The following is a 25,357-nucleotide window of genomic DNA, read 5'->3' on the forward strand; positions in this document are numbered from 1 at the left end:
GCTAATTTGACTTAGCGACAAAGTAAACTTCTGGAGCTGACAGTTTCAATAAAAATGTACAGCGTTTCTTTTGGGTTGTCACACTACTGACTGAGTACGGCGAATAAAAACTGTTCAGATCTGATAAAGAGTGCCTCAGCTACTTCAGCAGAGAGCAACAACGTCTCCACGAACAAGATGAGTCATAATTAAGTACCGAATCGCGACGCCGAGAGAGATGGCGGAATGATTAAGATACTGAACTCGCATTCCGAAGAAGACTGCTTAAAGATGGCACTTGTATTTGTCCAAGGAAGCAAGTGGGTGCTACATTCACTATGTAGTTGGTAGTCATACCATTTCATAACGTGAAACGCTATCTGAAGATGTGACTTTCACGTGAAAATAGTGTGATAGCATCGATTTGTAACGATTCATGCGAATGATGTTAACATTGGTAACATTTCACGTAATTTACGTCTTTCACTGCGTACACAGCTTCGCACTCGTCTGATGATACTGAATTTCTACAGTGAAATGGCCTTTTCTTGACGAGGCTAAGTATACATGTCGGAGTATTTTGAAGTCTGACTCGCGCTGAAGCAAAATCCTTTGCTGCACCACCACTTGAAAATGGTCCAAAGGTGTAAATTGCAGTAGTTGAAATAAATAGCTTCTACAGTCAACGGCGAATATGATGTCTTTTAAAAAATTCAAATAATCGATTACGACTAGCCATGGATTGGGACCGTTCCTTACAAACATTTATTCTTTAAAAGCGTGATGCATTAATGTTGAAGTATCCCATAACAACCTTCAAGCACACGCTCCACTATGCGTGTGTCACCGTGGTATCATCTAATATGCGCCGTGAATTTGCGAAGAGAAAGAATCAGTTGGTACAGAACACCCGATGTCATGGTCACTGATGAGACCATAGCGTCATCTTGAAGATATTTCTTTATGTCCTGTCTGGAATGTTCGTTTCGATTTTGGACTGGTGTAATTGTAGCTGTTTCAGGAAGCCTATAAGCTTATTCCGCCCGAATGTACTTTCCACTAATCTTCAACGTTTCTAACAACAGTGATTGTGTCTTTGCATGAAAATAGTGAGAAGAAATTGTCTGCCTATTCTATATACTAAAAGCATTCGTGGATTTCTCACAAATGCATTTTTCGTTACGGCGGAATCTTCTCACGAAATTTCAGTCACCAGCTTTCTCTTCCGAATGCGAAAATATTTTGTTGACACCGACCTACATAGGGAGAAACGATAATCATAATAAAGTAGGAGAAATCAGAGCTCGCACGGAAAGATATAAGCGCTCCGTTTCTTCGCACGCTATTCGATACTAGAATGATAGGGAATTATTGTGAAAGTGGCTCGATGAACCCATTGCCAGGCACTTAAGTGTGATTTTCAGAGTATCCATGTAGATGCAGATGTAGATGTATATCCCTCTAAGTTTCTATGATAAGTCTACAAGACGTATTCGCCTTGAGAATCGAATCGCTGAGTGTGTTTGTCGAGTTCTCGAAGTAATATTTATTAATCTTGAACGTTACTTTGTATAGCAACTAAAAGAATGAGGAAGGAAGAGCGAAGCTTTACGTTCCGTAGAAGCGGAGGAGGAAGTATATGCTTGGATTGCAGGAGGAAAGGGAAGGGAAGGCGTTCCTTAAGGAACCATCCGAGTTTTGGAGTTGCTGATGCAATTTAAATAACTGACAATCAATAGCTCTACGTAAGATGATATTCTGTTTCACTAGTGGAGCACGTATGTACCATTTCAAAACGTTTGTTGTAGACGTAAGAAATTTGTCACCGGTATATCCAGGAAATAGCAAAGAATCTAGTAAAAGGTAGAAGCTTAAGGACGTGAAAAGCTTCCTCTTTCCCTCTGTCACACACACACACACACACACACACACACACACACACACAAAAGAACGCACACCAAAACTCTGGATATAAATGATTACAGTACATTTTATGTGCTTGCAGATTGGACTTACTTTTTCCGCTTGGAAGATCCAGCCATGGATCCAGAATTTTGACCTCTCCTGCAGAAGTTATTCCAACAAAACTGTAAACCAGGTGCGTGCACAGTTCCGGTTGGATGTATTCTATTTCGAACTGTCCATTTCCATTTCTGTAGGCAGCCCAGCTACCTAAGTAGCACACCACTTTTTCTGGAATGAAAAACTTGTGTCACGTTGAAGTATTGAGACAGTTACATAGAGAGGAAAGCTGCAACAGTTCAGACCGATCTCAAATTAAAAGATACTTTCAAACAGACCTTTCATCGACCAGCAAGCAAAAAATAGTATTGATAGCACTGCGTACGAAATTCGGTTCTGATATGTTTTCTGGAAGTGCTGGTCCAGAGATTCAAAGTATTTGGAAAAGAAAGACATGACCACCGGTAAATTGTGGTATGAATTTACTTTACTGAACATCTAGTTTAAACAGTATTATCATCATCATGTGGCCAACGTAATTGAGTCATATGGCTAATAATGACGAGACATTATCAGCATGTGCCGCAAATCACTAGAAATTATAAGCGTTTGTTTCTCTAAATTTATTATTAGCGTGACGTATGAATTTTGTCAACTTCACAAACAAATGATTCATGTTACCACACGGCAGTTCGTTGTGCTGACTAAACAGCACATACACAGTGTACATACCGCAGCTTACAAACGTACTATGAGTTTTTAAAGATGACCCTGTTTATTATAAAGTTCACAGATATCATACGTTATGCCAGTTAGTTTTATTACTCCATTTGCTTATTTCATTTCTGGAGATGAGTGCAGTAACGCGTCAAATACAACGCTATTTTATCAAGTGGACTGAGGAAAATAATGTACCAGGCGCTAACGAATGGTGTTGAGAAGGCTACTACATGTAGTTGGTTAATTAGCTTTTCCTGATTTACTTGTTCATATAGCCCTATATTGTGTGAACACTTTGGTTAATCACCTATGTTAATAAACTTAACAATATCTCTCCTTAAAGTCTTTATATAGACGTTATTCTTTAACGGTACACTCTGAGTGTTGTACGATCTGGATTACCGAGGCTACATTTGATGTAGACATCCAATCATTCATTCATACTATTCTGTTGTGTAGAATAAATTACTCACTTTCATTGGCCCCACAGGTGTCGTGTGGAGCCCAGAGAACCAGGAGCAGAGCGAGCCACGCTGCCGACATCTGCAAACAGAAACTTTCACTTAGCTGGCTTGTTTGATAAAAAAAAAGGAAGACCGCGCTACCCGTAGATATAAGACGATTACCGGTGCTTCAGAGCGGGAAAAGCTGGTGGAACGAACACGAACCGCAAGATGCAACACAGGACTAACGGTGTGCTTTATATACAAGAAACAATCGCTGTTGATAAGAGAGAAGCCTATTGCGAAACTGTGGTGGGAACATCTTCACCCACTCAAGCCAGTTCGACTAACAATCTAGATACCGGGAATTAATCTCGGGAAAGAAAACAATTTCGCTATTTGCGAACGGAAATGTTTTTTTAAGTGATACCTAGAATGAAAAGATTCATCATCGGAGACGCAAACTTATGAGGAAGATCGTTTCCAGTAAGGGTGATGATTGTATCGGTCACAGTTAATCAAACAAGGTGACAGCCGCAATAATGACACTCGCTAGGCAACGTTTTCTGTTGGACAAAGATTCCAGACTCGAAATGATGTTCACACTGTGGTTTCTAGTGGCGTGGGTTCGAAACTACAGTCGATCTTCTTTAAGTGAAAATCTGTTGTTCAAACGGAACAGTAGCAACGCGGATAAAATAAATTTTGTGACACATAAGGGTTTGGAAAACTATCTGGGAAGCAAATAATGTCTGCAGATTAGAAAGTTTTGAAACATGTCTATTACAAGAAATATGGGAAAATTCGTAATATTTAGTGCAAAAATATGAATATGAGAGTTTCCAACCAAACGATTAAAACAAGTAAATACTATTCATCAGCTACATCTTCACGTCTGCGAGCAAAGTAACACTCATCCAATGTTAAATACGTTTTATAGAACACTACGGAACTTGGTAAATTTCAGCTGAAGTGTAGTAACATGTCCATTTTAACAAAGTACTTTGAAATGATTTTGCACCAAGTTGTCTGTAACGTACAGAAATCAGTTTCATTGTGACCATTTTGTCTGCAATCTTGGTTTGAGGAGTCCTGTGTGAAGCACATCAAAATGGCTTTTTCATCAAATATAAATTTACAGTCAACAAATACCGGATTAAAAGAAACAGTATAACTGTGTATTGTACAGTAGACGAAAATTTGAATATTTTGTGTGCACGTTAAATGAAAGACAGAAGAAGGTTCCTAAAACAGTTTGATTGGCCGTTTTGTGTACCGGCAGCGACACTCACGTTTCTGGACTCTCGACATTAAAATACACAGGATGGGTATTATTTCGTGTCTGAGTACTTGGTTCTGGCAACACGGTTTCCTTTTAACTCTCAGGTACCTTCAGATTTTTGTGATAATTATGTCTTTGGCCTTGATATTTACAATCATATGGCCATCTACAGTATATGGATAATACTGTTGTTTGCTCAGACGATCACACTGTCACATATTCGAGTCACACAAACCATTTGATTTACGAATTCGCGTGGCGAGTTTACGATGACGTACAGGCTAAGTTGATGACATCTCGTACAAACATAATAACACATATAAATTATAAAAGGATACAGTATCCTATTAGTAAATCCTGAATGTATGAGCTACAGCTCCTTTCAGATCCTGCCTTCCTTTGATGGAACAGCTAAGCACCGCCAGAATTCCAGTTCCACCCTGCTACGTAATTCGACAACAATCTGAAAATCTTGATGTCCGTAGTCACCAGGAGCGTTTTCGCGCTGAATGGTCCGGCATGTTCTATGCTCCTCAGCTGCAAGAGTATACCATCATTTTTTAACGGGAACAGCTACAGCTCTGCCAGTGGTCTACAAGAAGCTGCTTGAGAGTTGAACCGCCTTCTTGGCTTCCGACCGCTCCTCGAGTAAAAATATGCGTTCATGGCAATTTCGGTGGAGTTGTGTTTATTGAATAGTATCTATGGTTGTTACCCGTGGCACACATATTTCAATGTTTTCGCTTACTTTCGGTATATCGTGTTTAACAATTAGAGACATCTAACTAGGAGCGTGTAGCACTCCCAGTTGGCTCGATAACGTCAGCGACTCGTCGGTGCTTGGACTCCACAAGCACTCGAAGTTCTGCAGAGCCGTTGTGACCTATGGTGTCCGTATTACTCGATCCTGGTCGTGTGACCTTTGGCCCCACACAACCACACTCGTCTGCATGCAGTGTTCTCAAAATATCCTGACACATCTTCACGTTTTAGCGGCGCAGTGGCTGCTACATTAAATTTCGGGCGAGCAGCCACATGAATTCCATTTCTTCTTCTGATGTTTCGGCTGCCTAACGTTCAGCTATCTTCAGGGTGAGCCGAATGACAGGCTGACTCTCAAAGAAGAAGAAGAAGAAGAAGTGGAATTCATACGCCTGCTCGCCCGAAATTTAATGGAGTATTCTGACACAGTTTGTCCTGCTGAATGCACACGTCACATGAAGGCTGCTGTAGACAAAGAAACTAATAGATGTGAACGAATAGTACGTCCCTGCATTGTTCGTCGGTTACAGACGATGGGAGACGTATCAGAACCTCGTTTCACATCTTGTAAACCCATTCGAGAATACCTCCAAGATCTATTTGAACTGTGAACTGTTGGCTAGCGGAATCTGTTACCTCATCTGGTTTTTCACGTGTCAGGAACTTACCATCGGCTGGTACCAACATGTACTGCAACCCGACAGTTTTCTCATTAGTTTTCTGCTGTTAGTGTCCGATTGTGGCCCTCTGCTCCTGAATTTTCTTACATTTAATGAAGGTAGTACCCGACAGATCGTCAATATCTAAAGAAAAGGTTGAGTTGTAGTTCAACCGCAAAGAGCTATTAATGGTACCATTATATTCACAGCTGAAGATCGTCAGGTATCTTAGCCATTACAGCAGTTTACAAGGCAATATTAGCACTGTGGCGTCAAATAACATAAAATACATGTTATGCCACTGCTGTTCAAAAAGTGAAATACATAACATTGTCAGTAATAAAGATAAAATCTATCGAAATTGTTAATCTTCGTCTACATATTACAGTCGGGTTCCGATATTTCTTGTTCTCTACATATTCAATCTTAAGCACGTAGTAAAGTATTTGCTGTGCGAACATTGAATATCGCCAGAGAAATCCAGGCCACTCTGCTGCCAGTCATAAAGGAGACGCGCTCTTCTAGTAGGACAATACCTGCGTAAACACTTCTCCCTTTGTTCAAATGTCAGCATATTGCAAAACCTGCCTGCCATGATATACACTCCGTCAGTCCAAAAAGTTTCTAAACTGGATTAATAAAAAATAGAGAAAAGTAAAGATGGTGGTCCGAATGCTTCAGAATTTGTACATAATCTCTGCCCTGCCTTCTTGAGTACAACGCACAGAACGTTTATACAACCATGTGAAATCGTTAGGAAAGACATTCTTTGGAATGTGGTTTATTTGGCGCATCATATTGGTTTGAATGACGGTTATGTTGTCAAATCGTTGACGTTTCATGTGAATTTTTTGCACTTTGTCGTTTTTTGGTAGGTTCGTATTGATAACACCAAGTCTCGGCACCCTGAAGATTTTTTCCCCTGAGTCGAAACAAGGCCCCCGGAGTAGACAACATTCCATTGGAACTACTGACGGCCTTGGGAGAGCCAGTCCTGACAGAACTCTACCATCTGGTGAGCAAGATGTATGAAACAGGCGAAATACCCTCAGACTTCAAGAAGAATATAATAATTCCAATCCCAAAGAAAGCAGGTGTTGACAGATGTGAAAATTACCGAACAATCAGTTTAATAAGCCACAGCTGCAAAGTACTAACACGAATTCTTTACAGACGAATGGAAAAACTAGTAGAAGCCGACCTCGGGGAAGATCAGTTTGGATTCCGTAGAAATACTGGAACACGTGAGGCAATACTGACCTTACGACTTATCTTAGAAGAAAGATTAAGGAAAAGCAAACCTACATTTCTAGCATTTGTAGACTTAGAGAAAGCTTTTGACAATGTTGACTGGAATACTCTCTTTCAAATTCTAAAGGTGGCAGGGGTAAAATACAGGGAGCGAAAGGCTATTTACAACTTGTACAGAAACCAGATGGCAGTTATAAGAGTTGAGGGACATGAAAAGGAAGCAGTGGTTGGGAAGGGAGTAAGACAGGGTTGTAGCCTCTCCCCGATGTTATTCAATCTCTATATTGAGCAAGCAGTAAAGGAAACAAAAGAAAAATTTGGAGTAGGTATTAAAATCCATGGAGAAGAATAAAAACTTTGAGGTTCGCCGATGACATTGTAATTCTGTCAGAGACAGCAAAGGACTTGGAAGAGCAGTTGAACGGAATGGATGGTGTCCTGAAGGGAGGATATAAGATGAACATCAACAAAAGCAAAACGAGGATAATGGAATGTAGTCGAGTTAAGTCGGGTGATGCTGAGGGTATTAGATTAGGAAATGAGACACTTAAAGTAGTAAAGGAGTTTTGCTATTTGGGGAGCAAAACAACTGATGATGGACGAAGTAGAGAGGATATAAAATGTAGACTGGCAATGGCAAGGAAAGCGTTTCTGAAGAAGAGAAATTTGTTAACATCGAGTATAGATTTAAGTGTCAGGAAGTTATTTCTGAAAGTATTTGTATGGAGTGTAGCCATGTATGGAAGTGAAACATGGACGGTAAATAGTTTGGACAAGAAGAGAATAGAAGCTTTTGAAATGTGGTGCTACAGAAGAATGCTGAAGATTAGATGGGTAGATCACATAACTAATGAAGAAGTATTGAATAGGATTGGGGAGAAGAGAAGTTTGTGGCACAACTTGACCAGAAGAAGGGATCGGTTGGTAGGACATGTTCTGAGGCATCAAGGGATCACCGATTTAGTATTGGAGGGCAGCGTGGAGGGTAAAAATCATAGGGGGAGACCAAGAGATGAATACACTAAGCAGATTCAGAAGGATGTAGGTTGCAGTAGGTACTGGGAGATGAAGAAGCTTGCACAGGATAGAGTAGCATGGAGAGCTGCATCAAACCAGTCTCAGGACTGAAGACCACAACAACAACAACAGTGTATGTCAAACATACGAGGGTAATCATAAAAATAAGGTCTCCTATTTTTTTATAAGTACATTGACCTGTTTATTTCTACAATGGTTAACATCAGTTTACAGCTTGAAGATTTTGCTATTTTTCGACATAATCACCATTTCTGTCGATACTTTATTGTAGTCGCTGTGGCAGTTTTTGTATGCCCATGTCATACCAGCTCGCCGCCGTGCTCTTCAGAAAGTTATGAACCTCTTCTTTCACCTCGTCGTCGGAGCTGAATCGCTTTCCGGCCAAATGTTCTTTCAACCTAGGGAACAGGTGATAGTCACTGGGCGCCAAGTCAGGACTATAGGGTAGGTGGGTGATTATGTTCCACTGAAACTGTTGCAGGAGAGCAACGGTTTGCCGAGCGATGTGTGGGCGAGCGTTGTCATGGAGAATGTCTACGCCCTTGCTCAACATTCCTCTTCTCCGGTTCTGAATTGCCCGTTTGAGTTTTTTCAGAGTCTCACAGTACATGTCAGCGTTAATTGTGGTCCCAGCGATTCAGCTCTGCCGACGAGGTGAAATAAGAGGTTCATAACTTTCTGATCAGCATGGCGGTTAGCTGGTATGACATGGGCATAAAAAAAACTGCCACAGCGTCTACAAAAATCCATCGACAGAAATGGTTATTACGTCGAAAAATAGCTATATGTTCAAGCTGTAAACTGATGTAAACCATTGTACAATAAAACAGGTCTATGTACTTATAAAAAATAGGTGACATTACTTTTGGGATTACCCTCGTACATGTATTTGTTTAATTCCTCTGTAAGCTAGCAATATAATAAGCTTTCAGTATGTTTATCTTCTAAATACACTGACGTAAAGAAAATCGCAACACCAAGAAGGAAACGTGCGACATAAACGAAAGTTGGTAGGCGTGTTTCTACATCTGAAAAACGATGTCTATTCAGATCTCGCGTGATTCATATAAGAGTGGCACTAGTAGCGCCACAATGAGGATCCGGATCAGGTTTGCCTTAAATACGCCTTGTAACGGTTGTGAGCGTGACTTACCTTTGAGATTGGACGTGTTGGGTTGATGTTAGTCAAGAATGTCTGTGAGGCAACAAAGACGGCCATTATCAACACCTCACTGAGTTTGAACGAGGTCGTTTAATAGGGCTATGAGAAGCTAGATGTACGTCCAGTCATAATGCAGGAATACTTGGCAGGAATGTAGCCACTGTACCTGATTTTGGTAGCGGTGGTCACGAGAACGTACGGTCTCAAGAAGACCGGGCTCCGGATGGCCATGTGGCACTACCGAAAGGGAGGAACATTGTGTTTGGCGTACGGTCCTGGCGCATCGGACTGCATCTGCAGCAGCTGGCACCACAGTGACACAACGAAGTGTTACAAATCGGTTACTTCAAGAACAGCTCCGACCTGGTCGCCCTGTAGCGTGCATTCCACTGACCCCAAACCACCGCCATTTGCTACTCCTGTGGTGTCAAGCAAGAGCTCATGGGAAGGCAGGGTGGAGGTCTGTTGGTTTTCGTGATAAAAGCTGGTTCTGCCTTGGTACAAGCTGCGGCCGTGTGATGGTTAGAGGGAGGCCGGTCGAAAGCCTGCAACCAATCTGTGTTAGACACACTGGATCTACTGCTGGAGCTATGGTCTGGGCTGCTATTTCGTATGACAGCAGGGGCACTCTCGTTATCCCACACATCCTGACAGCTAATTTTTACGTCAGTCTGGTGATTCGACCTGTTGTGCTGCCCAAAAGGATATGGCCCGCCCATATACCGCCATTGTAACACACATGCTCCACGGAGTGTAGACTTGTTGGCCTGGCCTACTCCATCACCAGATCTGTCTCCTGTCGAGCACATATGGGGTATCATCGGACTACAACTCCAGGGACATCCACAAACTGCGTTAACCATCCTGTATTGATTTACCATCGCACTAACTGACATACGACACCTGTACAACACAATGCATGCACGTTTGGATTCCAGCATTCAACATTCTGGGGTTACACCGGTTATTAATGTACCAGAATTTCAGAATTGCAGTGGCTTATGTCGCTCATATTTTATTATGTGATCTTGCAGTGTTACTCACTTAAATATCTTACCTAGACGAATGTATTCCCGAAATTTCATTACCCTACATTAACAATATTTGGTATTGCTACTTTTTCCGTCACTACAGATTATGTAGAATATAACAGCATCGTGAAGAGAACCGTTTCAGTGGGAAATGAGGAACCTGTTCGTGCTTATATTTACTGGCCAACTTTCACTGTCGATTCTAATCAAACTTTCAATACGTTTAGCTTGCAAATGTAATACTTAGAGTAAATCATCTTCGCGAAGAGAACCATTTCAGAGGGCAACGTGTTCACTGATCAACCTCCACTGTTCATTGCAGAAGGGCAAGCAGAGTGAAATACGGACCAGGATGGCGATCTGAAGAGAACTACCTGGAAGACATTCTGAAGCCGCCAGACGGAGGGCAACAAGTTATGCAAAAGCGGGGTTGCGTGGCCTTCAAAAGATCGCCTCCACCAGGAGCAGATTTTGGATAAATTATTAAACGTTGGAAAATCATGTTCTTCCTCTCGCCTAGTTGTATCGACCTATCCAAAGCTCTTTCCAGGAATGACAATCAGCTATTCGATTTTAGAGTTCATTCCTTTTCATAACGTGTACTTTGTTACTAGATAGTTGTCGATATGACAGATACGTCTCTGATACTATGTGTTATCTCCTTTGTATGCATATTCACGATGAAGACCCTGTAACTGGAGTGCTATTCCTCTTGCTGTGTGTTGTCTCGCTTGTATGCACGTTCATGATGAAGACCCTGTCCTATACAGTGTGACCAAAAGTATCCGGACACCTGGCTGAAAATGACTTACAAGTTCGTGGCACCCTCCAACGGTACAGCTGGAATTCAATATAGTGTTGGCCCACCCTCAGCATTGTTGACAGCTTCCACTCTCGCAGATATACGTGCAGTCAGGTGCTGGAAGATTTCTTGGGAATGGCAGCCATTCTTCACGGAGCGCTGCACTGAGGAGAGGTAACGATGTCGGTGAGGTGAGGCCTGGCTCGAAGTCAGCGTTCCAAAACATCCCAAAGGTATTCTGTAGTATTCAGGTCAGGACTCTGTGCAGGTCAGTCCAGTCCATTACAGGCCGTGCATTATGAATAGGTGTTCGATCGTGTTAAAAGATGCAATCGCCAGCTCCGAATTGCTCTTCAACAGTGGGAAGCAAGAAGGTGCTTAAAACATCGATGTGGGCCCGTGCTGTGATAGGTCCATGCAAAACAACAAGGGGTGCAAACCCCCTCTATGAAAAACACGACCACACCATAACACAACAGCCTCCGAATTTTACTGTTGGCACTATCCACGCTGTCAGATGACGTTCACCGGGCATTCGCCATACCCATACCCTGGCAGCGGATCGCCACATTGTGTACCGTGATTCGTCACTCCACGCAACATTTTTCCAGTGTTCAATCGTCCAATGTTTACGCTCCTTACACCAAGCGAGCCGTAGTTTAGCATTTACCGGCGTGATGTGTGACTTATGAGCAGCCTCTCACCTCCCGCCTGTCATAGTACTTGTAGTGGATTCTGATGCAGTGTGGAATTCCTGTGTGATGGTCTGGATAAATGTTTGCCTGTTACACATTACGACCCTCTTCGACTGTCGGCGGTCTCTTGTCAGTCAACATACGATTTCGGCCTGTACGCTTTGGTGCTGTACGTGTCTCTTCACGCTTCCACTTCACTATCACATCGGAAACACTGGATGTAGGGATGTTTATGGGTGTGGAAATCTCGCGTACAAACGTATGACATAAGTGACACCCAATCACCTGACCACATTCGAAGTCTGTGATTTCCGCGGAGGGCCCCATTCTCCCCTCTTGCGATGTCTAATAACTATTGAGGCCGCTGATATGGAGTATCTGGCAGCAGGTGGCAGCACAATGCACCTAATATGAAAAATGTATGTTTTTGAGGGTGTCCGGATACTTTTTATCACATAGTGTGTGTAACCAAAATTTCTTTTTACATAGGAAGTAGGGAAGTAAGTTTGTGTTTGATGCCCCTCGATGTCTAGATTATTAGAGAAGGGGCACAAGTTCGCGTTGGAAAAGGATGACGAACCAAATAGACCGTGGACTACTCAAAGAACCGACGCGGAATTCGTCTGAAGTAACTCAGGGTAACTAAATTAATCCTCAACCTGGATGGTCAGATGGTGATTCGAACTCCGTCCGATCTCGGGAACAGAGTACTGAGCCTCAACTAGAGTACTTACAATCCATCTAACATTTATTTAATAATTTTCACATTCATGTAAATTCATCAACAAATCCACAGCCTCACTGAACAGTAAACGTATCTTTTACTATTTATGCTCATCCTCAGTTGAAAGATCGTGAAGTTCTCTGCAGGTTTGGGGATTTGTTTCACCAAAAGGCCAATGAATAAAATGAGGTACATCGCATCAAGCCGCAGATTTGTTCATTTATGGCTTCAAAATGAAAGCAAACTTCAGTGCTGACATCGAATGAAAAATCCAATATGGTTGATATTTGTGTTGTAACTTGTATGCAATACACACACGCTGGCAGATACACCGGTGCTAAGCGTCGCATACATCATGTCAGCCTTCGGCAGCTGAAGTAGGCTCTCATGCTCTGGAGTTCGTGACGTCTCTGTTCTAGTGTCGCAATGACGCAATGCCTTAAGAGTCATTTCATATTTGATTTACTGTTAATTTAGGCTGAAGACCAATTTACTGTATGTTCAGTAATTAATTATATAAAAGAGAGTTCCTCAAAGCGTACCTGTCCTTTTAATCATGCATATCGTGTGTGTGAGACAGTAACTGAAATAAGTTGAAATAAGGATGGTAGAACTAGAAACATAAAACAGAAAATGTTACCATGATATTACCAAAATAAAAAGTAATTTGATTGTACCACTAAGCATAAAATGATAGCATTTTATCTGTTTGATATGAATGTAGGATTTATATTATCTAGGCAAAGAACATAAGAGGTAATTGACATTTTCATATTAATGTTTTAAGTAATAGATATTACTTAAAATACTATCTTGTGCGGAAAACTAGGTATCCGAACCGAAATATTTTAACCTTATGCATGGATCGAGTTACTTCGATTATGTAAAAAACCTGTTTGTAACAAGTATTTAAAAACGGACTGGCGCAGTGCTTCCGTATAAGATTCTGTGTGATGGCTCAAGGCAGTTATCACTCACCAAACACATTATCCCGCTCTGACTTTCAGTAAATGTTAGTAATATCGGAAAGGAAAAACTTTCTTGATGTTGTGACAATACTATTTGTTTGAGCGCGAACCGGTTTTGGGCTTGCCAGGCAATCGTCGGTTCTCATTTGACGAATTCGAAAACCGGTTTGTGATCAAATAAACAGCATTTTCAGAACACCAGGAAAGTGATTCCTTTTCACTGTAATTGTCACGTTCTGTCAGTCAGCGACAGCGAATTTCATAAATGTTAGTAACGTAGGACGTTATTTCCAAAATGGAAATCAAATGTGAATCTAGGCTCACAAAAATAATCACCTCACTGCGCACACACAGATGACTCTTTACGCCCTTACACAGGGTGCAGCGATCGAGTCACGTGGTCAACCGCTCGCGCTCTGCCTCTACGTGAGCACAGGGAAGTAACGATCAGTGAGACATTTATGTTTCTCAAACGAACATTGTACGTAAACATGGGTAATTGTAAGGACGTGACAGAGAGGCAAAAAGAGGCAGTCATTCTAGGCCGTACCCTTGGCCATATGGTGTGTGAAGAAACTAGCTTTGTTGGAGTTTCGCGGTAGGGATTGTTCAACGTGTCTACAAGCAGTGGTGTAACACACACGTCCACGAAACACGACGTCAGAGCCGCGCGGAGTGGCCGCGAGGTTAGAGGTGCCATGTCACGGATCACGCGGCCCCTCCCGCCGGAAATCGGAGTCCTCTCTCAGGTATGCGTGTATGTGTGTGTTGTTCTTAGCATAAGTTAGTTTAAGTAGTGTGTAAGTCCAGGGACCGATACCTCAGCAGTTTGGTCCCTCAGGAATCACACATATTTTTGAACGACGTCAGAATAGTGGTCTGAAAAAGATTCTGAATGAGAGGGGCTGGAGACGCGTTTCAAAACTTGTGAATCAAAATCGCTTTCAAGCCCGACAGTAATCGCTGGCAGCCGGTGAATGGAGTTCCACCCCAACCTGTTGGCGAGAAAGCACTGTGATGGCGAGTGCATGCAACGAACATTTGGAGCCGGTCAACCGGTCTCCTCGAAAAAGGCCACTGCTCACACATGCATATAATGGCGACGATAGCAAAGCAAAGCTCATCGGGCTGGAAGAATATGTGACTGGTTTTCTGAACCCTCCGCTACGCTATTACGTCTCGACTGGCCTGCAAAACCATCTGAATAGGACCCCATAGAAAACCTGTGGAACATGTTGTAACAGTGGGTAAAACGCAAACATCGACATCCCCGCAATTTGGTGGAAGTGAGCGATCAAATCCTCAGCGAATAGCTTAACCTACACGCGACGTACCAGCACAACTTTGTGGAACCACTTCCTAACCGTATCCGGGGGCGGAATTACACGTATTACATGGTGCTAACACGAATTCTTTACAGACGAATGGGAAAAAAACTGGTAGAAGCCGACCTCGGGGAAGGTCAGTTTGGATTCCGTAGAAATGTTGGAACACGTGAGGCAATACTGACCCTATGACTTATCTTATAAAATAGATTAAGAAAAGGCAAACCTACGTTTCTAGCACGTGTAGACTTAGAGAAAGCTTTTGACAATGTTGACTGGAGTACTCTCTTTCAAATTCTGAAGGTGGCAGGGGTAAAATACAGGGAGCGAAAGGCTGTTTACAATTTGTACAGAAACCAGATGGCAGTTATACGAGTTGAGGGACATGTAAGGGAAGCAGTCGTTGGGAAGGGAGTGAGACAGGGTTGTAGCCTATCCCCGATGTTATTCAATCTGTATAATGAGCAAGCAGTAAAGGAAACAAAAGAAATATTCGGAGTAGGAGTTAAAATCCACGGAGAAGAAATTAAAACTTTGAGATTTGCCGACGACATTGTAATTCTGTCAGAGACAGCAAAGGACCTGGAAGAACAGTTGAACGGAATGGACAGTGTCTTGAAAGGAGGATATAAGATGAACATCAACAAAAGCAAAACGAGGATAATGGAATGTAGTCGAATTAAATCGGGTGATGCTGCGGGAATTAGGTTAGGAAATGAGACACTTAAAGTAGTAAATGAGTTTTGCTATTTGGGGAGCAAAATAACTGATGATGTTCGAAGTAGAGAGGATATAAAATGTAAACTGGCAATGGCAAGGAAAGCGTTTCTGAAGAAGAGGAATTTGTTAACAAAAAATGGTTCAAATGGCTCTGAGCACTATGGGACTCAACTTCTCAGGTCATTAGTCCCCTAGAACTTAGGACTAGTTAAACCTAACTAACCTAAGGACATCACACACATCCATGCCCGAGGCAGGATTCGAACCTGCGAGCGTAGCAGCCGCGCGGTTCCGGACTGAGCGCCTAAAACCGCTAGACCACCGCGGCCGGCGAATTTGTTAACATCGAGTATAGATTTAAGTCTCAGGAAGTCGTTTCTGAAAGTATTTGTATGGAGTGTAGCCATGTACGGAAGTGAAACGTGGACGATAAATAGTTTAGACAAGAAGAGAGGCCGGCCGGAGTGTCCGTGCGGTTCTAGGCGCTACAGTCTGGAACCGAGCGACCGCTACGGTCGCAGGTTCGAATCCTGCCTCGGGCATGGATGTGTGTGATGTCCTTAGGTTAGTTAGGTTTAATTAGTTCTAAGTTCTAGGCGACTGATGACCTCAGAAGTTCAGTCGCATAGTGCTCAGAGCCATTTTGAATAAGAAGAGAATAGAAGCTTTAGAAATGTTGTGCTACAGAAGAATGCTGAAGATTAGATGGGTAGATCACATAACTAATGAGGAGGTATTGAATAGAACTGGAGAGAAGAGAAATTTGTGGCACAACTTGACTAGGAGAACGGATAGGTTGGTGGGGCCTATTCTGAGGCATCAAGGGATCACCAATTTAGTATTGGAGGGCAGTGTGGAGGGTAAAAACAGTAGAGGGAGGCCAAGAGATGAATAAACTAAACAGATTCAGAAGGATGTAGGTTGCAGTAGGTACTGGGAGATGAAGAAGCTTGCACAGGATAGAGTAGCATGGAGAGCTGCATCAAACCAGTCTCAGGATTGAAGACCACAACAACAACAACAACAACAAAATAACAACAAAAACAACAACATGATACTTGTAATGTTTTTCTGGGGTCATAACTTTTTTCCGGTGAGCTTACATGACAGGCTAAATATTTTTTAAATGTTTGATACTGAAAGAAAGGGGAAGTAGCAGGTTGTGTCATTCAGTAATCGAAAATGTATATTATGTTATGTCAGTATCAACTTCTATTACGTGTAAATTTAGATTAGAAAACGAGATAGCTACTAGTCGTTATCAATCTCCTTTTTGCTCTCGATGTTTTTTATTAATCTTGATTTAATTAATCTTTTAATTCATGAGAATCGCGTCACATACTACACCATCTCACTCGGCTGTCAAAGACCGGTCTTCGATAATAACTTACGTGGGAGCAGAAAGAGAGACATTCTGTGCTACTGAGAACGATGTCCGCTGCTAGACTGATACTCAGCCGGTTAAAACTGCGAAAAGTGTGGGGAGAGATAGAAATAATTTGCGGCGCTTACCTCGAAGAGGACTCCCGTTGTCCACGAAGGTATGGACGACATGCCTTGCACCAGGTTCACGGAGCTTATATAGGCCTACGCACAGCTCACAGACCATTACGTGGGTCACGCCTCTGTGGCAACGTAACACGGGCCCCAAAACTGCCAACACAAGTTGACCTGAAAAGTGCTGGATAATTCACTAGCTCCTCTGACTACCGATGACGAACTGCTTTCATTAGCCTGGATTGCTGCGGAAACAGGAATAAGGTTACTCGGCGAAGTACACACGTGCTGTCGCTTGTCGGTTGCACCAGCCGTCAGGAGCCTCGGGTCAGCCCGCGTGGGCATAATTTGTTTTACGACACGGAGGGGAGCGTGGGGATTTTACTGTGCGAAACTACTCTTTCACGTCTCAGCGACCTTACCTCAACTGTGAACAAGAATTTCTCATCAAAAGTAAGGTAAAGAAGGATTTACGAGAAGGGTTAGGGTCCTGTCGACGACAAGGTCATTAGAGACGGATAACACGGCAGTATTGGAGAGGCGTGAGGAAGGAAGTCGACTGTGTACTGTTCAAAGGAATCGTCACGCTCTTGCCCAAATCTGGATGCTCAGACTTAATCAAATAAGCAACTTACTCTAAACTGGAAATGATTTCAAAAATTCGAAAGCACATACTTTGGAGAGAAGCGATTATGAGTAAACAGGAAGACGGCGAAACACAGAATAGCGAACAGCTAATGTATTGTTGGCAACGTTTGCCGTGAGATTTATTTTTATTTAACATAAGAAATGCACATTCAGTGTTTGTAACAACAGTATCACAACTGCAACGTTATAGCCTCCTTCATAGTTTTGCATATCACGAGGTTTTGTGCCATCAGGATCAAGGGGTTTCAACGTTTTTCTTGACGCCATCAAGCCACCTCTTCAGAGTTCTTCTGGTGCTTCCCCTGTGCCCCAAGGGATCTAGCGAATCAACTATTGATTAAATTTGTAGTGGTCTTGCCTTTCGTATGTGCTTGGCCGGGCGCAGCTTCCGTTTGCCAACTCACCCGACATCTGCTGCCTCTGTTTTGCTTCTGATCATCTCTGTCCCTTGATTATATTTTTACAATACAGGTATACTATTTCTGGTATTGACTTACGGTTTATGTATTTCGAAATTTTACTCAAATCATTTTTGAATCTGCAATACGACGAATAATGAATGATATAGAACTCATTCTGTTTCATAAGAGTTCTTAATAATCATAATTATTTCCCTTGCCTGAGTTAGAAGACATCAATATTGTATACCTGTTCTGTGCAAGAATACATGAAGAATTTTAGCACACAATTACGCACTATCATGCATTTCAGTGGAACAAATAAGTAGGTACGCGCCACTAAGTAATCGATAATAAGCTTTAGAATCGATTTCACATTACTAGCCGGCCGGAATGGCCGTGCGGTTCTAGGCGCTACAGTCTGGAACCGAGCGACCGCTAAGGTCGCAGGTTCGAATCCTGCCTCGGGCATGGATGTGTGTGATGTCCTTAGGTTAGTTAGGTTTAATTAATTTTAAGTTCTAGGCGACTGATGACTTCAGAAGTTAAGTCGCATAGTGCTCAGAGCCATTTGAACCATCACATTACTAGTGGTGAGTCAGCCATTGGCTTCTCATTTTTCTTAGGGATGTGCTGTGACTTCACTCATTGCCGTCTGCACTAACAATACAAAAAATGTACGCAACTACCGATCATGGGGTCACAGCAACTGGAATCGAATTCAGGAGAAAGCGAGTTCAAATCCCATTTTGGCCATTGTGCTTTAGATTTCCCGTCGTTTTGCACATTTACTAAAAGAGATAGCTCTTTCAAGATGACCACAGTCAACGTCTCACAGCACCACTGTCCAATCTGAGTTTGTTCACTGTCTATAATGAGCTCATCATTGACGGGGCGTTATGTCATAAACTCGGTTCCATCCTTCCAACATTCCTTCCACGCACCTGCACTTGTAATATGTATAGAGACATACGCGTACACTGTAGATATACACACAAGACGTTACAATACGTTTCGATTTTTAGAAAACACGTCCATTAATATACACTCCTGGAAATGGAAAAAAGAACACATTGACACCGGTGTGTCAGACCCACCATACTTGCTCCGGACACTGCGAGAGGGCTGTACAAGCAATGATCACACGCACGGCACAGCGGACACACCAGGAACCGCGGTGTTGGCCGTCGAATGGCGCTAGCTGCGCAGCATTTGTGCACCGCCGCCGTCAGTGTCAGCCAGTTTGCCGTGGCATACGGAGCTCCATCGCAGTCTTTAACACTGGTAGCATGCCGCGACAGCGTGGACGTGAACCGTATGTGCAGTTGACGGACTTTGAGCGAGGGCGTATAGTGGGCATGCGGGAGGCCGGGTGGACGTACCGCCGAATTGCTCAACACGTGGGGCGTGAGGTCTCCACAGTACATCGATGTTGTCGCCAGTGGTCGGCGGAAGGTGCACGTGCCCGTCGACCTGGGACCGGACCGCAGCGACGCACGGATGCACGCCAAGACCGTAGGATCCTACGCAGTGCCGTAGGGGACCGCACCGCCACTTCCCAGCAAATTAGGGACACTGTTGCTCCTGGGGTATCGGCGAGGACCATTCGCAACCGTCTCCATGAAGCTGGGCTACGGTCCCGCACACCGTTAGGCCGTCTTCCGCTCACGCCCCAACATCGTGCAGCCCGCCTCCAGTGGTGTCGCGACAGGCGTGAATGGAGGGACGAATGGAGACGTGTCGTCTTCAGCGATGAGAGTCGCTTCTGCCTTGGTGCCAATGATGGTCGTATGCGTGTTTGGCGCCGTGCAGGTGAGCGCCACAATCAGGACTGCATACGACCGAGGCACACAGGGCCAACACCCGGCATCATGGTGTGGGGAGCGATCTCCTACACTGGCCGTACACCACTGGTGATCGTCGAGGGGACACTGAATAGTGCACGGTACATCCAAACCGTCATCGAACCCATCGTTCTACCATTCCTAGACCGGCAAGGGAACTTGCTGTTCCAACAGGACAATGCACGTCCGCATGTATCCCGTGCCACCCAACGTGCTCTAGAAGGTGTAAGTCAACTACCCTGACCAGCAAGATCTCCGGATCTGTCCCTCATTGAGCATGTTTGGGACTGGATGAAGCGTCGTCTCACGCGGTCTGCACGTCCAGCACGAACGCTGGTCCAACTGAGGCGCCAGGTGGAAATGGCATGGCAAGCCGTTCCACAGGACTACATCCAGCATCTCTACGATCGTCTCCATGGGAGAATAGCAGCCTGCATTGCTGCGAAAGGTGGATATACACTGTAGTAGTGCCGACATTGTGCATGCTCTGTTACCTGTGTCTATGTGCCTGTGGTTCTGTCAGTGTGATCATGTGATGTATCTGACCCCAGGAATGTGTCAGTAAAGTTTCCCCTTCCTGGGACAATGAATTCATGCTGTTCTTATTTCAATTTCCAGGAGTGTAGTTGTGGGAGGCACTTTGAAACTGGCCGCCTAATCAATTCCCAGAATCCCGCCAACAATTAATATAAAACTTTGGAATATCACAATCCGCTCTCCCTATTCCATAACTCTATGTCAAGCAACTTGTTATTAGCGTTTCTAATTATCCCCTTCACATTTTGGGCCAACACAAAAATCTTCTCGGAATCTCTATTGAAGTTGTTTTCAGAGGACCTGTTACTCATTGAGCAAAAACTGCCGAAAGCGTCTTGTTGTAGGAAAGGACTTGAGGAGTTTTGGCTGAAGTGAGCATTTATTGAAGTTCGTGAGCTCTAGAAAATATATAAAGAGGTTGGTTTCTTGCTTCTAGCACGACAGAAATGTCAGCTTACGAAATGCCATAACTTTGTAAACAAATCAAAATTTCTGGACATGGGTCAGTGTGGTATACGAAATTTTGTTTTTTTTTGTCATTCCTCCGCCTTGAGAACAAGGTTTCATCATCGCCTTCAGTCAGGACGCGGACGGATCTGTCGCAACTGGACCAGATTGGATACCGCAGGGAGAGCCACAAAGAAACTCAGGGGAAAAGGTGGCTTTAATTCGCTGTTTCAGTATCAAGTTCTAAAATACAGCTAAAAATCTAGTGCTGTCATTGCCATTTAAACTGTTGGAAATGAAGCTAAGAAATGGAAAGAAGGGTCGGAGAAAAGACGGATGATATTTCGGAGAGGAGTTCCTGAACTGACTCCTTATGGGGAATAATGTTGACTCACAGGGCTTTGGCAGCCCCTCTCAAACAGTATTTTTTTTCGTGGATTGTTTGTGAATCTACTTTTGATTGAAGTGTGTATTAGAGCAGATATGGATAAGGTAAGCCGGCTGTGGAGGGAAAGTTTTTTATAGTCCGTTCCAACTTCCTGACTCATTTTAAACTACCAGTAAGTTTAAAAACAGCATACTCAGCTGCAAAGTGAAAGAGTCACACTGTGAACAATGCTCAAAGCTGTAACTAAGTCGTTTATCCTCAATATCCTTCCTTTCAGGGAGTGCTAGTCCAGCGAGATAAGCAGGAAAACTTCTGTGGAATTTGAAGAACAGGAGAGAGATACTAGCAGTAGCTGTGAGAGATTGGTGAGAGTGTGGGATCGTGAGCCATGGCTGGATAGCTCAGTCGGTGAGAGCGTTACACGTGAACCATGAAAGGCGAGGTTCTGGGATAGAGTTCCGGTCTGGCACACTGTTTTAATCTGCCAGCTTGTTTCAGTTTTGTACGGGTTTAAAGATTGTCACGTCGTCTGCGAGACCTGTTTGAGTACATCTAAGCCAATCAGAAGTAGAGAACGCTTGATGAATCTGTAGAAGCTTTCGGAAGTTAAAGAAATTACTTCATTATTCCAGAAATGAGTTAATTAAATACAATTTTCGTTACCTTATTTGGCCACTTACGTGCACTTAGTGTCAGAGTTACGAGTACTATAGTGTGTATACAAAATTTTCATTATCACAGAAGTCATGGTTTCGAGTCGTAGGTGGCATCCAAATTTATAATATTTAGTTCAAATGGTTCAAATGGCTCTGAGCATTATGGGTCTTAACATCTGAGGTCATCAGTCCCCTTAATATTTAGTATTTTGATTTTAGTTATGGCCTGTCGGTAGAAAGATTTATCATTTTTCATTATGAAAATGAGTAATGTTGAATAATGTTTAAAACAAAATCTGTCAACTCCGCTTCTATGAATCAGTTTCCGGGATGAAACTTAATCAATTTTGTTAAACTGCTCAGTGAAGAATACCAAATATACTGAATGTTAATACACATATTTTAGGGTGCATCCACCAACCCAAACTTCTTTATGCTATCAGCGAAGCATGTTTCGGGATGAATGTACTGTATATGCTTATTACGGATTTAATTAAACTAAAAGTTTCTGAAATAATTGTAATTTCAAAAATTGATAATACGAAGCTGAAATTATGTAATGCAAACCGGAGCAAGTGGCCGCTACAAGTTAAGCTGTTTTCTGTCGCAGATTTCAGGTTGTTGTTCCTAGGAACTGTTTGTGAAACATTTCTTTAGGCTGAATGTTTTAACGAAGAGTCGCACCTCCCACCTTATCATGTTTACTTGTTTTCAGCGATTCTCCTGTGAAGAACGAGACTCTTTGGCGTCAGCGCCCCTAACACACCTCACTGCTTTTCGGAGAATGTGTACGTGAGCCGCCGCCACATAATTGTCTTCTCCGTCGAATCTTATCAGTTTTGTTTACATTCATGATATGATGTAACTGTCGGTCGTGGACAGGAGTGGTGACTAACGTGTGATAGGCTATAGCGAGATATTCCGCTATCTTGCCCAGCACTGAAAGCTCTTAAAGTCCAGGTAGACTTCTAAAATCCTTGAGTGAATCATGCGCAGCCACTAGGTTTGTGTTCCATGAAGAGATTCGCTTCTCTGCACTAAACAAGTCTTTTTCATTGGTAGCCTTCGATACGTGGGCTCCACAGAATTTATAAAGTCGTTGCAGACTAGAGGTCACATTTCAGACCACGTAAGTTAGAGATAGCCAGATGTCGTTATTGGTGGAAATGACTAATTCCAGATGCCAAGAATTTACTGAGATATAGCGTTCCGTGTGGTGGAACGTACAGGGTGCAACGGGTATAAGTGCAGATATTTTTTTGTATGTGGTACCACAAAGTGTACACACATGTCTGTTGGTTACTTTTTCCTGTGCGTCGGTCATCCTGTGAACACATCACAGACTTTTCTGCATGGGGCAGCTTCACCAGTAAGTGGACTGCACCTGTCAGTATAGACTAACCGTTTTGCGTCCATACTTCAACACCGACTGATCAGCTGTCAAGGAGAAAATATGCGTTAATGGCTTGCTCTTGTCGTATATACTCGGTGGTACTGACGAACCTAAAAACGCACTGCTCGTAATAGCTATAATTATTACCCTGCAGTTGACGAAAATACTAATGTAATGTTGTTCAGTGTAACGTCCTCAGTCACCAATAGAAATATCTGGACTTAAACCCAAATTCAAATGGCTCCAAGCACTAAGGGATTTAAACATCTGAGGCCATGAGTCTCCTAGACTTAGAATTACATAAACCTAACAAACCTAAGGACATCACACACATCCATGCCCGAGGCAGGATTCGAACCTGCGATCGTAGCAGCAGCGCGGTTCCGGACTGAAGCGCCTAGAACATCTCGGTCACAGCGGCCGGCCACTTATATCCGTTACACCCTATATATTAATGTTGTCTTCTTTGTTCTGTCTCTGTTCCCGCAGTCGGAGTTATACAAGCCATATAGGTTAATATCAAATATATGTTGACGGTATGGACTTTACTTACTCACAACTGAATCATCTTTGTGGCCGATACTTTATCACCACCATCCAGGAACACTGACAATAAGTAGAATACAGCGAATAAAGCAACATGTGTGATAGTGAGCGGTGAGGGAATACTTTGTGCGCAGTTCTCAAGAACAACATAGTACAGAAAGTAATGGGCCACTGAACATAAAGACATTTGGTACATGTCAGGCCACAGTTTCCCGGTGCTTGCAATAAATTTTGTAGATTGAATTTGTGAGAGTGAGTCGCACGTAATTCATCGAATAACACGTGACTGATAATGCGAAGATGTACACGTGCTTGTTTTGCTTTCCCGGAACAGAAGTCAACCATTTCTCTGGGAGCTCCTGACGTGCTGCAACTTTCATCACAATAGTGACTACTAAGGAAGTACGCACTGACTTGTGTAGACTGATTTAAAGAAGTAAAGTGCTAGTGTCAGATAAGAATGTGAACGTCTACGTGACACGAACAAAAGGGCAGAAATTACACAGTTCGCTGTGTCAGTCAATGATCGGTTCAGTTGGACCAGAGGACCCAGTCCATTCCACGTAAACACTATTGTGGAACCACCACCAACTTGCACGGTGCCTTGTTGACAACTTAGGTTCATGGCTTCGTGGGATCTGCGCCACACTCGAATCCTACCATCAGCTCTTGCCAACTGTAAGCGAGACTTATCTACTCTGGCCAGTCGTCTAGTGTCCAACCGATATGGTCAGAGCCCAGGAGGTTGGCTTCAGCTGTCCTGCTGTTAGCGTCACTCATCTGCTGCCATAGCCCATTAACCCCAAATTTTACTGCACTATCCTAACGGACAAGTTCTTCGTACGTCCCACATTGATTTCTGTGGCTTTTTCCACAGTGTTACTTGTCTGTTAGCACGGATAACTCTACCCAAACACCACTGCTCTCGGTCGTTAAGTGAAGGCCATAGACCACTGCGTTGTCCGTGGTGAGAGGTAATGCATGATATTTGGTATTCTCGGCACACTCCTGACACTGTGGATCTCGGAATATTGAATTCGCTAATGATTTCCGAAATGAAATGTCCATGCATTTAGCTCGAACTACCACTCCGCATTTGAAGTCTGTTAATTCACGTCGCGTGGCCATTATCATGTAGCAAACTTTTTCACACGAATCACCTGAGTATAAATGACGGCTCAGCCAGTGTGCACTACCATTTTATACTTTGTGCATGTGATAATACCACGCCGTCCGCGGTGGCCCAGCGGTTCTAGGCGCTTCAGTCCGGAACCGCGCGACTGCTACAGTCGCAGGTTCGAATCCTGCCTCGAGCATGGATGTGTGTGATGTCCTTAGGTTAGTTAGGTTTAAGCAGTTCTAAGTTCTAGGGGACTGATGACCTCAGATGTTGAGTCCCATAGTGCTCAGAGCCATTTGAACCATTTTTGATACTACCACAATCTGTTTACGTGCATATCGCTGTTTCAGGACTTTTTGT

The 25,357-nt window shown here is 43.2% G+C and overlaps 1 protein-coding gene across 1 annotated transcript in view; it reads right to left on the reverse strand.

Annotated features, from left to right (window-relative positions):
• The window catches only part of LOC126481372 (chitinase-3-like protein 1), a 104,512-nt gene that overhangs the window by 26,472 nt on the left and 52,683 nt on the right, over positions 1-25,357 (reverse strand). Inside the window, exons 3-4 of the mRNA XM_050105082.1 lie at positions 3,135-3,204; positions 1,996-2,172 (exon numbers count right to left, since the gene is read on the reverse strand). Coding sequence (XP_049961039.1) covers positions 1,996-2,172; positions 3,135-3,204 — 247 coding nt within the window. The remainder of the gene's footprint in view (positions 1-1,995; positions 2,173-3,134; positions 3,205-25,357) is intronic.

This window comes from Schistocerca serialis, chromosome 5, assembly GCF_023864345.2.
Source record: "Schistocerca serialis cubense isolate TAMUIC-IGC-003099 chromosome 5, iqSchSeri2.2, whole genome shotgun sequence".
Lineage (NCBI taxonomy): Eukaryota > Metazoa > Arthropoda > Insecta > Orthoptera > Acrididae > Schistocerca > Schistocerca serialis.